At 38.7% G+C, this 13,625-nt stretch overlaps 1 protein-coding gene across 6 annotated transcripts in view; it reads left to right on the forward strand.

The window, feature by feature from the left end:
• Window positions 1-13,625, forward strand: part of LOC108900739 (ras-specific guanine nucleotide-releasing factor RalGPS1) — a 109,957-nt gene that overhangs the window by 87,320 nt on the left and 9,012 nt on the right. For 5 of the 6 annotated variants that reach the window (XM_051072706.1, XM_051072702.1, XM_051072704.1 and 2 more), the window contains 8 exons: window positions 6,524-6,650; window positions 7,809-7,960; window positions 8,115-8,163; window positions 9,390-9,470; window positions 11,034-11,139; window positions 11,249-11,341; window positions 12,460-12,565; window positions 12,664-12,755. In XM_051072706.1, the coding sequence (XP_050928663.1) occupies window positions 6,524-6,650; window positions 7,809-7,960; window positions 8,115-8,163; window positions 9,390-9,470; window positions 11,034-11,139; window positions 11,249-11,341; window positions 12,460-12,565; window positions 12,664-12,755 (806 nt within the window). Of the gene's footprint in view, window positions 1-6,523; window positions 6,651-7,808; window positions 7,961-8,114; window positions 8,164-9,389; window positions 9,471-11,033; window positions 11,140-11,248; window positions 11,342-12,459; window positions 12,566-12,663; window positions 12,756-13,625 lie in introns of those variants that run through there. The other variant, XM_051072707.1, reaches the window with a different exon arrangement.

Genomic DNA, 13,625 nt, shown 5'->3' on the forward strand with positions numbered 1-13,625 from the left:
GAGAGACTACATTCTTTATTTTTACATAAATGAGCTCATATCATTCAGCCAGTTAGGCCAGTTAATTCTTTACCTGAGTAAGTCATGTGGAGCTGACAGCTGACTAAAATATCCCATGAGCAAGTTAATGATGCTGCTAATAGCAGTCTAACAGCCGCAACATGTCAGCCATTCTACAGCAGCGTCCCGTGGGAATGAACACATTGATCTTTTTCCATAGACTCATGTCTCACAAGCTGGCCAGCCACATGGTGGGATTTGTTTGTAATGGTTACCATAGTAAGTGATGTTTTCTCTCTCTCTCTCTCTCTCTCTCCCTCTCTCCCTCCCTCTCTCTCTTTCTCTCTGTCTGTCTATCTATATCCATCTCTTACTCACTTCTCTCACAATTTAGTATAATTATGATTCAGACAGTTTGGTGGTATTAATCTTTATAGAGGGGCAGAGTCATTATGTGCTTATTACTGGACTGTCCAGAGGGGATTGTGCAGCAAATGAAGGAAAGTTTTCAGTTTCAGTGCTAAGAGTGTAATGCAGTCACAATACATAGAAAACCAGTGAATCATTTAGGAGGGTAGCATGTGTCTGAGCTATTACATGTAGTAGACAAGTTTGGCTGGATGGGTGAACGTTTGGTTTCCATCACCTTTACAAAAAAATCTCATTTGTTATCATTACAAGATACTTCTTCCTTACAAAGACATAGTCTTCTCATCATTGTAACACATTAGTTTATCTTGTATTAAACTTTTTCCATTACTACAGGTTAGTGTGAAATGATCAGAATGTTTGATATGTTTACACTGCTTCAAATTTCAACACTTTTTTAACCTGTCTCATGATCCCACAACTTTATGGAAGTGTAACACTAAATCACTTGAGTAACCCTTTAAAAGTCTTAGATTTAATTTCATAATATAATTTTAACTTTGTTTATGTTATTTGATGTTATTTGATTAAAAACTATGACCTGTTAAAATTTGTTATACATATGTAGATTATCCATATAACTACAATGGAAAGAGATACAGTATACTGCTGCTTTGCTTTTTTAATCACATACAGTGTCTGGCTGCTTTGTATGGACCAACATTTACCTCTGAAATTGAAGCAAAAGTATACAGTCGCATGCAAAGGGAACACAAATGTACAAGTGCCTAAGAATTGTACTGAAGTGCAGTACTTGAGTAAATGTACGCAGTTATTTTTCACCATTAGGAGTCTACAAAAACTAGAAGTGCATCAAGCATGTAGTTATACACTCTAGTTTTTTTCCTGGTGGACTGAAACTAGTGTGTAGCTGTCGACACAGCCAGACATAGACACTCTGCACACTGCAGGTGTGAACATAACTGATGAAAATGTGCATTTTTAGTCATCTCCCTTAAGGCTTTTATTCACTATTCAGCTGCTATTCACCTGAATGATATGTGACTGTCAGGGATCCGGACTGTCACATCAGTGTGCAATGACTGGTGGTGTTCTCCTCGTGCTGGTCAGATGATCATTCAGAGTTATATAACATGGCAGAAAACGGCTGTTCTGGCAGTGTCCACTGCCTTGTTGGCTCATTCAGCATAAACAAGTCTCATGCGCCTCAGAGGCTGCCAAACAAAAAATCTGGTTTACTCACTCTCTCCATGTACAACAAGATGGCATGGTGGACTAAGCAGAACACGTGCAAGAACAAGAGTGACATGATACAGATATTACAGAGACTTTTAATGCTGATTGCTGCACTTTAATTTTTTACCCTTCTGTGCCTTTTTTAATATTATATTTTTCTATTTTTGTCACTCTTGTCTCTTGCTACTGTCTGTCTTATCTTATCTTATCTCATCTTACCTTATTGTATCTCATCTCATCTTATCTCATCTTATCTTATCTATTTCACTCATCACTCCAGCCATTTATATGTAAACAGGGAGAAAACCCCTTAAATGGTAGTGCTGTGTTCTGGCCATCCTGAGAATATTATCTCATTCAAATGAGCTAATATTCTGAGGAGCCATCATCAATCATCTATTTTGGGAAGCTTGTGACTGAGCTCCTCGTGACTAAAGTTTCAGACCACAATCTGGCTAATTCACCCAAGCTGTTTTGTAATGTCTTAGCAGCAGTTCCAGTAGCTGAGTAAGCACAGACTTGTCCTTAGAGATTACATCAATCACCTGGAATATAGGTTTTTTGGACATGTGCAATTGTTGTTGTGAGATCACAGGCTGTCCTGTTTTTCCCTGCTGTGTTAAATCTGCCAGTCCTACCTTGTTTGCATTTCAGCCTTCCATTGGCTGTATGAAAATAATTATATGCACATGGATTAAGCAAAAACCAACATATAGTTACCTAAAATACAGATGGATGACAGATAAAACTAAAAACCAACTGTTGGTGTTGTTGAGCCTTCAGCCTTGAGCTTCAGTGCTCCTGGTCATAAATTCTCCACGTGTGTGGAACTTACTGGAGGGATGATAGCATTTTTTCGAAGAATATTCCCATATGTGGTGTTTTGATGATGGTGGTAGAGAGTACTGGCCAGCACTTCACTTCAAATTCTTCCATAATTGTTCAGTTGGGTTAAGATGGTGACTGAAAGAGTCATAGCATATGATTCATACCATTCAGTGAGCCTTTACATGGAGCATCTGCAGTTGTTGCATTTCTATACCTTCTTAGGATTTCACATAATAATAACAATAACAATAACAATAACAATAATAACTTATATAGCGCCTTTCAAGAAACCTAAGAAGAAAATGAAAAAAACAACCAAAAAAAAAAAAAAAAAAACAGGACACGGGACACGACAAATAAACAAGAAGGCTGTAGGCCTTGTTGGAGGTGAATTTTGAGGAATTTCTTGAAAGAGTCCAGAGATGGGGCATTGCAGAGCTTGGAAGGGAGCAAGTTCCAGAAGGTGGGGGCTGCCACACTGAAGGCTCTGTCCCCAAAGGTACGGTGGTGTGAGGATTGCAGCATCCGGGACTGTGTGTACGTGTGAAGGAGGTCAGACAGGTATTGAGGGGCCAGGATTGAGGAACTTTTTGGTGAGGAAAAGATTCTTTTATTCCTGATGCATGACTTAACCAGGAGTCAGTGGAGATGGATGAGGGTGGGGTGATGTGCTGCCAGGGCTTTGTGCATGTAAGACGCCCAGCAGCTGAGTTCTGGACATACTGGAGCCTGGTCAGGGCTTTGCTGGAAATCCCAATCAGGACCCCATTGCTGTAATCCAGTTGGGTGGTAATGAAGGCACGGATGAGGGTCTCTTCTACAGAGTCAGTGAGTGATGGCTGAAGTGGGGAGATGTTTTTAGGTGGAAAATTGCTGATTTGGTAACAGACTTGATATGGGCCAGGAATCAAAGAGTGGAGTCCAGAAAGACACCCAGGTTGTGGATTTCCAGGGATGGGGAGTTGGGGCAGCTGTCATTATCAATGAGTAGATCTCCAGCCTCAACCATGAGCTCTGTTTTATTACTGATGAGCTTGAATAGGTTAGATGACATCCAGATTTTAACTTCATGCAGACAGTTGACAAGTGATTGTGGGGGGAGCTGGGTGGAGGGTTTGGTGCTGAGATAAAGCTGTGTGTCATCAGCATAAGAATGGAAACAGAGACCATGATGGCAGATGATCTGACCAAGGTGGAGCATGTAGATGGTAAAAAGAAGGCGCCCAAGCACACAGCCTTGAGGCACACTGTGGATGACCTGGGCAGGGGTGGAGCAGGAATCTTGCATGGTGACAAACTCTTTTCAGTTAGAGAGGAAAGACTGAAACCAGGAGAGTGCTGAACCAGTGAGGCCAAGGTAATTGGATAGGCAGGTGAGGAGGATGGTGTGGGAAACAGTATCAGAGGCTGCAGAAATGTCCAGGAGGAGGAGGCTAAATAGGATGGAGTCAGCAGTAGCAGTGAGAACGTCATTAGTTATTTTGATGAGAGCAGTTTTACTGCGGTGGTTCTTAGAGCTCATGGTTGGACATATGTTGATGGAGTTGGGTGGCCACTGCTCTTTCCAGATTTTGCTCAGTAAAGGTTGGAGATCACTCGATAGTTGTTAAGGTCATCAGGGTCCAGACCTTCACATGTCTGTATGGTATTGGTATCATATTTGATGGTATCATATCAAAACCACTTATTGAATCTTAACCCTCTCACATCCCTTATTGTATCTAATTAGTTTTAGCTTTAACATTTGCAATGAAAGATTAACAATAACTAAAACTGACAAATTCAGTTTAGATCTATACTCCTTTTAATGGCATGAAGGTAACAGCTGTAGCCTACTTTGTACACCTTAGTTTTTATGGGCTGCTTGATTTAAATACTGGAGGTGCTTGATTCATAACTCCATCAAGTAATAATAATGATATGCAAAAAATTTTAACTTGGACATTTTACTAGGTTGGTTGTCCTGTAGAAACACACGTCTTTTTTTGTGATTGTAGAGATGTGTTGGAGGGGTGTATCTTTAAAAAGTCTGTATAGATAGGTTTTATTTGTTGCATACACAAACAGTGCAGTCAAATGCAGTGTGGCATGTCTGCGCAAAAGAACAAACAAATCAGAATCTAATACACAACATCAGACTCAAAGTCAAAGTGGCAATTACAAAATAAGATTTAGAGTCTAAAGCCATGTTAGCAGCTCTGTGAGGCTGTGATTAGGTACAGTAGTGCTTTGAGCTAAATACTAAATTTGACCTGGTACTGGGTCTAGATGAAAAGTTGGAGGATCATCAAGGTTTTTACAGTTTTTCCTGAGGGGAACATGAATATAAGAACCAAACTTCATGGCAGTCCATGTAACAGTTACAGACATTACACTCAAAACCATAAATGTCAATTTCGTGGTGGCATTATAATAGAAGTTAGGGGGTCACCAAAGTCATTAGGAAGTATCCTCTGAGTACCACCATCTGTACTAAATGTCTTAATCCATCCAGAAGTTGTGACAATTCAGTTTAGACTAAAGTGGTGGACAAACCCACAAACACTACCAACCACAGAGCCATGCCACCTCAACAACATAAATATTTTTTTGCCATACAAGATTCAAAAAGGTGGATTCAACTTGGAACTACTGTTGAAACCACTCTGTTCTCTGTAAATGAAACTGTGCTGGGATAGTTATTTTATCATCATTTTCCACATGGTGTCTTATTCATAAAACAAACTTTTGAACGCTTCTATAGTGTTACCACAGAATGAGATTTGACCTTGTAGCCTCATGGGAACAAATCCCAAGAAATGTTACCTATCTCATCGTTCCCAAAAAAATTCAGTGTTACATGTTTTGATGCATTCAGACTTTTTCCAGAAATTACTGCAAGTTGTGTTTACACCTCTTACTTCATACAATCATTTCCTCAAAACAAATTATGATGAATAAATAACATGTAAAGAAGGTTTCTGAAAAAGTGGTATTATAAAGTTTGTAAACTTTGAACTTTTAAATTGTTATCTAAATGATTTTTGACAATTCTCTATGTGGGCAGAGAGAATAATTCTCCTATCCTATTTTGCATTATTTTTGCTAAGTATGCAGTTCTCTACATAGCAAGCTACAGTGTCCCAAACCACATGTGTTTTTACAAGCTAATACTAGAGTAATTAAGGCACATTAAGGCAGCCTCTATCCCATAGGGATCACATTATCCTGCCACATTATATGGTTTCCTTTCATTCTGACTTTGCCATTATTATTCATGATTACAAAATGGTAGATGAGAAAAAAATTCTTGTTTGTAAGAATGATTCTAATTTGACCAAATTCCATTGCATATCATCAGTGGAAATATATCAGTGTTTCAGAACAGGCATAATCACATACAGCTGTCTGTATGTCCTCTGCAGAGTTTAAGCTTTTCCTAATGCAGCAGCTCCTACTTTTCATAAGACTCCCAAGACTCATAGCACTTAGTACCACAAAATAACGTCAGACAAGATTGATATGTTCCAGTCTGAACAGTTTGAACACAGACTGCCCTGCTGGGACCGAATTGGTCACGTATAGCTGTTTGAATGGCCACAGTTGGTTTCCAGTGGTAGGGAACAGAGTGACTCAGAGATTCCACAGGCACGTAATGCATCAAGTCACCTGCATCAGTTCACCAGTCTAACACAGTCCTGCCAAAAGGCAGACCTATTACACATTCACACAAAGGATGAAGATAGTCACTACATTCAATCAAGGCATTGGTTCCAAATTTAATAATGATAACAATAATAGAAGACACTCAAATTGTTATAGCAGCATATTTATCAACTCCTCTCTTCTTTCATCTGGACTCTCGTGTTTGCACAGTAAGAGGAAACTGTTCAGAGAAATTTCAGGAAGAAAATCAACCTGAAACAATGAAAGTAAGGAGAGCAAAAATAGGATTTTGAAAAGTAGCATGCCACCAATCAACTGCATAATGAATAATAAGTAATCTCTTATGTAATTACACATACCAGCTACAATGAAAAAGCTGAATTACAGTTACAGTAGCCATGACAACATGTTTACTATGTTTCAGGTCTATCTGAAGTATCTGCCTCTCTGAGGTATAACCGACGGCCTACATGCCCTGACGCTTCTGTGGGGGTACATATTCCCACCCCTCCCCCCTCCCATCACAGGAAGAGCCATAGCCTGGGAAACAAGTGAGTCTGATAAAATCTTTCCAAAACTTAGACTCAGGATTTGATTCATTTAAAAAATAAAACCTAATCTAAATTTATATAAAAGCATAACCTGCTAATTCTATTTAGTGTTAAGTAGGATGTTGCAGCCATCATTATCAGCACCCTAAAACTGAAAAAACAAAACAAAACAAAGCAAACAAACAAACAAAAACTGTGTGTTTATGCATTGAATTAATGGATTTAAGCACTGAAATTCAATTTTAAAATTTCAGGCTTAGTATCAGTTAGTCACTGATACAGAGAAGAACTACATAACAGTGTTAACTATACCATATACTTTACTATTTTACAAGTATGCACACCTTTCCATCAAGAGGATGCAGACTCCAGTGAGGTAAACCACTCCACAGTAGTAAAAGGGAGAAAAACGACAGTGCATGACAAAGCACAGTAAGACTACACCTGAGTGCCTAAAAAATACTGACTGACTGTAACACTGTAACAGCTTTGTTGTGCCCCACAAACAAAAAAATAGTCACATCAGCAGATTATGCATCGCATTATATTATGCAGAATGAACCCTGTCACTGTTGTAGTTTTATATATTACTTAATTACTACTACTACCATGTGTACGTAAAGGCAACATTTTAATGAAATAGTTTATTCAGGTAGAGCACATTCTAAGTAGTCATTTCACTGTTTTTTATTTCAATCTCTAAATTCAATCAATCTCTAATCATGAATAATATTTCATATATATTTTAAAGTGACCATACATGTACATAAAATCTTTAATTTTAAGGACAACAGGACACCATAAAGACAGCAATGGCGACAAAATAAATATTCTCAAGACAGTGCAGATGCCATGCAAAGCAACAGGAAACAGCAAAACAGTAGTACACTAATACAGCAGCAGTATTTGGAAAATGTAGCCATGCAAGCAACAGAAAGCAATAAAACATAGTTAAGCAACACTTATTATGAACATCTACTGACACATGCTGAGCATTAGTAAGATAATAGATAAAAGATAATATGATATGAAACGTTTTAGGAAAAGAAGCAAGACTCAGGTTGGAAAACATCTGAGTCTTAATGGAAAATTTCCCTATGAGTGGGAGATGCATCTGTATATTTTTGTTTTCATCTTTTGGTTGATCTGTGTCCGCAGTATGATGTGTCAGTATGGCATGTCAGAGAGCAGGAGTGCCACGTTTCCCATAGAGAAAGCACGGCACCTACTGGATGACAGCTTCTTAGAATCTCAGAGTCCTGTCAGAAATGATCCACACAGTACATCTGTGTCCAATGGCCTGTCATTAGGTATGTATATAGTGAATAATATATCATTTTTCTGTTGAGTACTATGAAATGTAGTGACATTATGTGCATGACAAATATAATTGCACTGCTGATCCATTATATCTTTGACATCAAAGAATAGACCTGCCTTTGTCATCTTTATTTTTCCCATTAGGCAGCAGTGAGAGCTCTTTTGGGGAGGAACTGTCACCTGGAATGGAGAGGTGAGAGCCAGCCATCATATATAACATATCATTTCATCCTCAGGGGTTTTAATCACTTTGAAATGAAAAATCAAGTATTCTTACAGCATTCAAGTCATTTAACTGTTTAAAGGGGCTATTTGTAAGTTTCCTCTGCTGCTGAACGTGGTATCTTGCGGGGAGCAAGAGGTGGTGATGGTCCCTTGCTAAGAGCTTCAGTCATTGTTGTACAATACAAGAGGTTAGAACGCACCCTCTGGGCAGTGCTGCCAGACTGGGGCCAGCTGGCTGGTATGCTAACTTTGAAGTGAACCGGAAGGAAAACATTGCCATTGCTCTCCACTGCTGGTAGAGAAACAACAGGTTAGGGTGAGGAAAGGAATGAAGGTTGATGCTAAACTTGTGATGTTTTGTCTGGTAAGTAAACAGCTGTTAATGCTAACACTATGTAACAAAACTTACAAATAGCTACTTTAAAGGACAGATAAGTTGAGGACAGAAAAACTGCTTCCTCACACTTTCGTTCCAGTAAAAACAACAAACAATCAATTTCAAAGTGATAATGAGCCCACAGTAAGGATTTGTTAAATAGTGAAGCTGGGGCTATTCTATATTTTTCTCTTTGTCATCAAATCCCATGGGAAGACCACCACCAGCAATGTGTTAGTTAATCTCTTAATACTCTCTGACTGCCCTACTCTGTCTGTGTCTCAGCTCCAAGTTCCCTGGTTCCTACTGAAGATGACATCTTGAAAAACTGGTCACAGAGTTTCTTTTTCATTTGTAATAGTTGTTGGAGCGCTATGGCATGGAGGAATAACATTAATATGTCAGGCTTTGGGTATACAAACACTACTTGTTAATATGATACAGTTATTGTTGGTTTGGGTCTGCACATTGATTTGTTGACAGTAAGAAAATATAGAGGACCATCAGATTTATCATATGAACTTTATTTCACTCTGTTTTAGAAATGTACTTCTGTGTCACCAATTACCAATTTGTTCTGTTCCTGCAGCATATTTATTATACATATGATATCAGTGTATTTGAATGTTGCTAACATCCTATGTCAAGTTAATCATACTGTCTATGTTTGTCCAAGCAAAAATATTTAAAAATATAACTTTATATAAAAACTCAGAGGCACACATGCTTGTACTTACATGTGGGAAATAATAATAACGCTTACTACAAAACCAATCCCAGAGCCTATCAGACTGACTGTGACAATGTGTGACAAACAGGGGCCGTATGTACGCAACACTGGGCCCCAACTGGAGGGTCCCACTTCGCAACTCCCCCCGGAGCCGCAGCTATGTTTACAGGTACAGTGAAACGGGAGAACAGGAGTCAATATCACTTTAAATAAGACTTAATTCATCTTTATTGGAGAATAAAGGTTAGCTCTACTCGATTGTGTTTGCTCTTATGTCATCCCCTCACTGCATGCTGCTGGAAGTCAGGTTTAATTTTTAGCTCTGCTTTCATAACTTATAACATTTGTCTGTGGGCTGTATTTTCCACATACTTAAAAAGGAAGGCTTTTCTAGCTACAGGTACATTGACTGCATTTTGTAATATAATAGTCTCCAAAACCACTAAGGGGTCACTTCACCAAATGACCAAAAAAAGAAATAAAATTCAAAATATCTAAAGCAGATAATATGACCAAACTATTGACAGAGCACAAAAAGTTTTCATTGGAGTGATTTCTTCTGGAGAAAATACTTTGAATGGAGGCTGTTGGCTGCGGGTTCCATAGATTGTCCAGAGTAACACTGATCCTGGGAAGATATGTTGATGCTGTGAACAGTAAAATAGAAATGGATTGATTTTTTTAACAGCTCACAGTCTCAGACACTCACAGGACTGGGTGCTGTGACAGGTTTTCATACACAGTGCTACAGTGCCACTTGCAGTCTATACCAAAAATATAGCAAGTGTCAATAGCCAGGGCTCAGGGTCAGTTTGAACTTTCTATACAGCATGGGTCCACACACAGCACATCACATGTTTGTGTGTGTGTGTGTGTGTGTGTGTGTGAGGGCAAGGGTAAGGGCTTTTTCTGCTACAGTGTGAATATGGGTTAAGGCTCTAAGATTAGAAAAAATGTCTTGATATTTTTTATGAATGACATAATAACCCCAGTGGTGGGGTTACTGACAATAAGTGACTTTAATCAGATCAGACCATGTCTTAGACCTACTTCACTGCTACAGTTTGTGACAGTGCTTTATGTTTATCTTGTGTCTGTCTTATTCATCTAACAAAAAGAGAAGCTCTTGCATGCTGTGTCTGTAAGAAGATTTATTCACTGTCATTGTCAAACACTATGACGTGAACACACTATAAAGATCGCATTCCACTTTGGGTACATTGCATTTACTTGAAAAAGCTTTACAAACTGTCAAATATCACATCATCACAGGGACAATAGTAGCACTGACTGGAGCTACAGTCAGCTGAGAATTTAGACTGTTGTTCAATAGATTTCTATCCATATCATTGTTGAACATACAGTAGTAAGTACATTTCCTACTTTCAAACTCTATTGTAGCTCATGCAAATAAGTAAAATATACACCACCCAAGTGGCCCAGAAATACACAGTGCTTTGCCAGTAACTACTTTTTAAATAAAATTAAATCAGCGTAGGGTGTGATTTTAATAAACAGGCACTCAAAAGACTAATTCCTGTTACTGTATACTAATCAGCGAAATCAGTTTGGTTAAAGTAAAAACCTGCACACTGTTGAACTGTCCTTACACAGCACCATATTGTGTCAAACACACACACACACACACACTAGTCTCTGAATACTGAGCTGAAATCTGTTTCAGTTCCCCATAGCGTTTTACGATTAAATCTGCCACTTGCAACACCCTTAGCTCCTCTGCTGCCAACTCCTGCTATGGATGCAGTGAGGCCGGCAGTGTGACCATTGAAGGACCCCTGCGAAGGAAAACACTGCTGAAGGAGGGACGAAAACCCAAGGTAAGGTCATTTTCTTTTTCACTGTGGTTTAAGCTTTGCTGTCCCTGGAAAGGAATTATATGATGAGAGTGACTTGTTTTCAGCATATCTATTATTTGCTCTCTTGCAGTTGTCATCATGGACCAGATTTTGGATCAGTTTGTCTGGATCAACACTGACATTCTATGGGGCAAAAGCACTGAGGGCTTCTGAGAGGAAACATGTAAGTTTGATCCTTAAAAAACAATAGACTATTTAGACTTTGTAATGTAAACATAAGCTTATGAAATGAGTTCTGAAATCCTGGCTCATTATTTACCTGTGATAAACCCTCACACTCAGTTTGTACGCCCTTCACTCTTTGGTGTCACCATAGAGTTGAGTGTATCGAACATTATCAGGTCATATTGTAATATGGGGTATATTACAACACAACACTGTAGTTGTGCACACTGTTTCATTCACCAGTGACAGCGAAAGTTTCACTTTAGGTCACTCCTGAAAAGGAGACTGTGCAACATCATGTTTTAATTCTGTATTAACTATGATAGTGATCAGAGGGTTAGGAGTGAAGATGTCTTTGCTAAAAGTCTGAAAAGAGTTTTTCTCCAACTTACTTCATGTTGTCTTTTTTCAAACTAAATATTTATTAACATAATATCTGTAATAATAAACGCTGACAGTAACAAAATCAAATAATGCATTCACATTTTTTCTATTCCTCCTACAGTCCTGTTGGATTTATTTGCAGCTCTATCATAATGTAATCAGTTTGAGTCTTGTATAATAAATACATTTTCCTCATTTTCCTTCTAATTGTGTTTTGTAGTCTGTAAATGCACCGATCAGCCACAACATGAAACCACTGACAGGTGAAGTGAATAACATTGATCATTTTGGTCTTTAACAATGTTTAAGTAACATCCAGATGAATGTCAGGACCAGACTTTTCTCAGCAGAACATTGTATTGTAACGATGTTATTCACTTCACCTATCAGTGGTGTTATATCTATATCTATATCTATTGAAGAAATTATCTATCTATCTATATATATACATATATATATATCTATCTATATATATATACATATATATAGATAGATATAGATAATTTTAATTATTATTATCATCTCTACTTCTTAGGATCCATTGTTATGGCATAACCCCAAATTAAAGAAATATTGTAAATCTAAGATTCCTGTCCTGTAAAAAAAAAAAAAAAAAAAAATCCAAAATATGAAGTGGAGAAACACATTTTACACCTTTTTTAAAACTGTGCTTATTTAGTTTAGTTTTCACATCTGTGATTCAGACCCTTTGTAATCCTGTGTATGCCACAGTATAAGTCCAACCCCTGTAAGAAAGTGTGTGTGACTGGATGGATGGTGGTGCTGCCAGATGACCCAGCCAGACCCAACATCTTCCAGCTCAATGATCCAGACAAAGGTCAGCTTCACACCATCAACAAAGCTCCTGATTTTTTCTTTTCCCCTCATTCATTTCAATTCAGATAATCACACAGAGCAACTTGTGTCACTTCACAGGCAATGTTTACAAGTTCCAGACAGGATCCAGGTTTTCAGCCATCATCTGGCACAAAAACCTAGAGGAGGCTTGTAGGAGCAGAAGACCTCAGGTATGTTCAGCACACACACACACTGCTCTTCAATTTTACAATGCATGTGACTCATCAGCAGAAATACTGTTTTTATGCATCATTTCTGTTTAAACTTTCCTCTGAAATGTGTGCAAGGATATTGTCTAAAAGCAGAGTCCAGAAAACTCTTAATGTCCACTGCAGCAACCTTGTTTTTCAGGAGGTAGCAAGGGAAGGGAGACTCATGGCAGACACATTGAACTTTGTTTGGGGAGTTTCTGTTGTCATTATAGACTCTACAAAATGCAAACAGTTGTTCCAGTCTTGCCCACAGTCTTGCTATTTCCAGAGTTGTCGCTGCATACACAGGGCTCCTGGAGAGACTTTGGAGCAAAACAGCACAATGAGGGATGACACTCAGGCCAAAATCCCTGCATTATGCAAGCAAGCAACACAAGTGAAGACATATTTTGGCTTAATGTGCAGCAAGGCTTTCTTTCTTCCACTGCTCACGCAGCCCTGGAGCGTATGAGTCCTTCAGCAACACCCTCAGGCACTTTGGAAAGATGATTCAGCTGAGCTGACCCAGTAGAGGAGAGCAGTGCTAAAGATGTAGATAATACCCCACCAACAGTCATGACAGCTGTATCTACTGAGCTTATGATGAAAATTGTGGCCAGACTAAACAAAGTCAACCCACGGATGCGACTTCCATGGCTCATTGACAAAGTCCCATCAGAGAGAGATACTTGCAGATGTTAACACAGCTCAACTCACTATCCCCACTACCACCATCATGGAAACGCAGTGAATTTGTCTACGCCACTGCAATAGTAATCCTGGGGATACTACTCAAGAATGCAACATGCAGAGAGTTCCCCCATGAATGAGGAAGGTTGGAAGACAAGA

This window comes from Lates calcarifer, linkage group LG9 (assembly GCF_001640805.2).
Source record: "Lates calcarifer isolate ASB-BC8 linkage group LG9, TLL_Latcal_v3, whole genome shotgun sequence".
NCBI lineage: Eukaryota > Metazoa > Chordata > Actinopteri > Centropomidae > Lates > Lates calcarifer.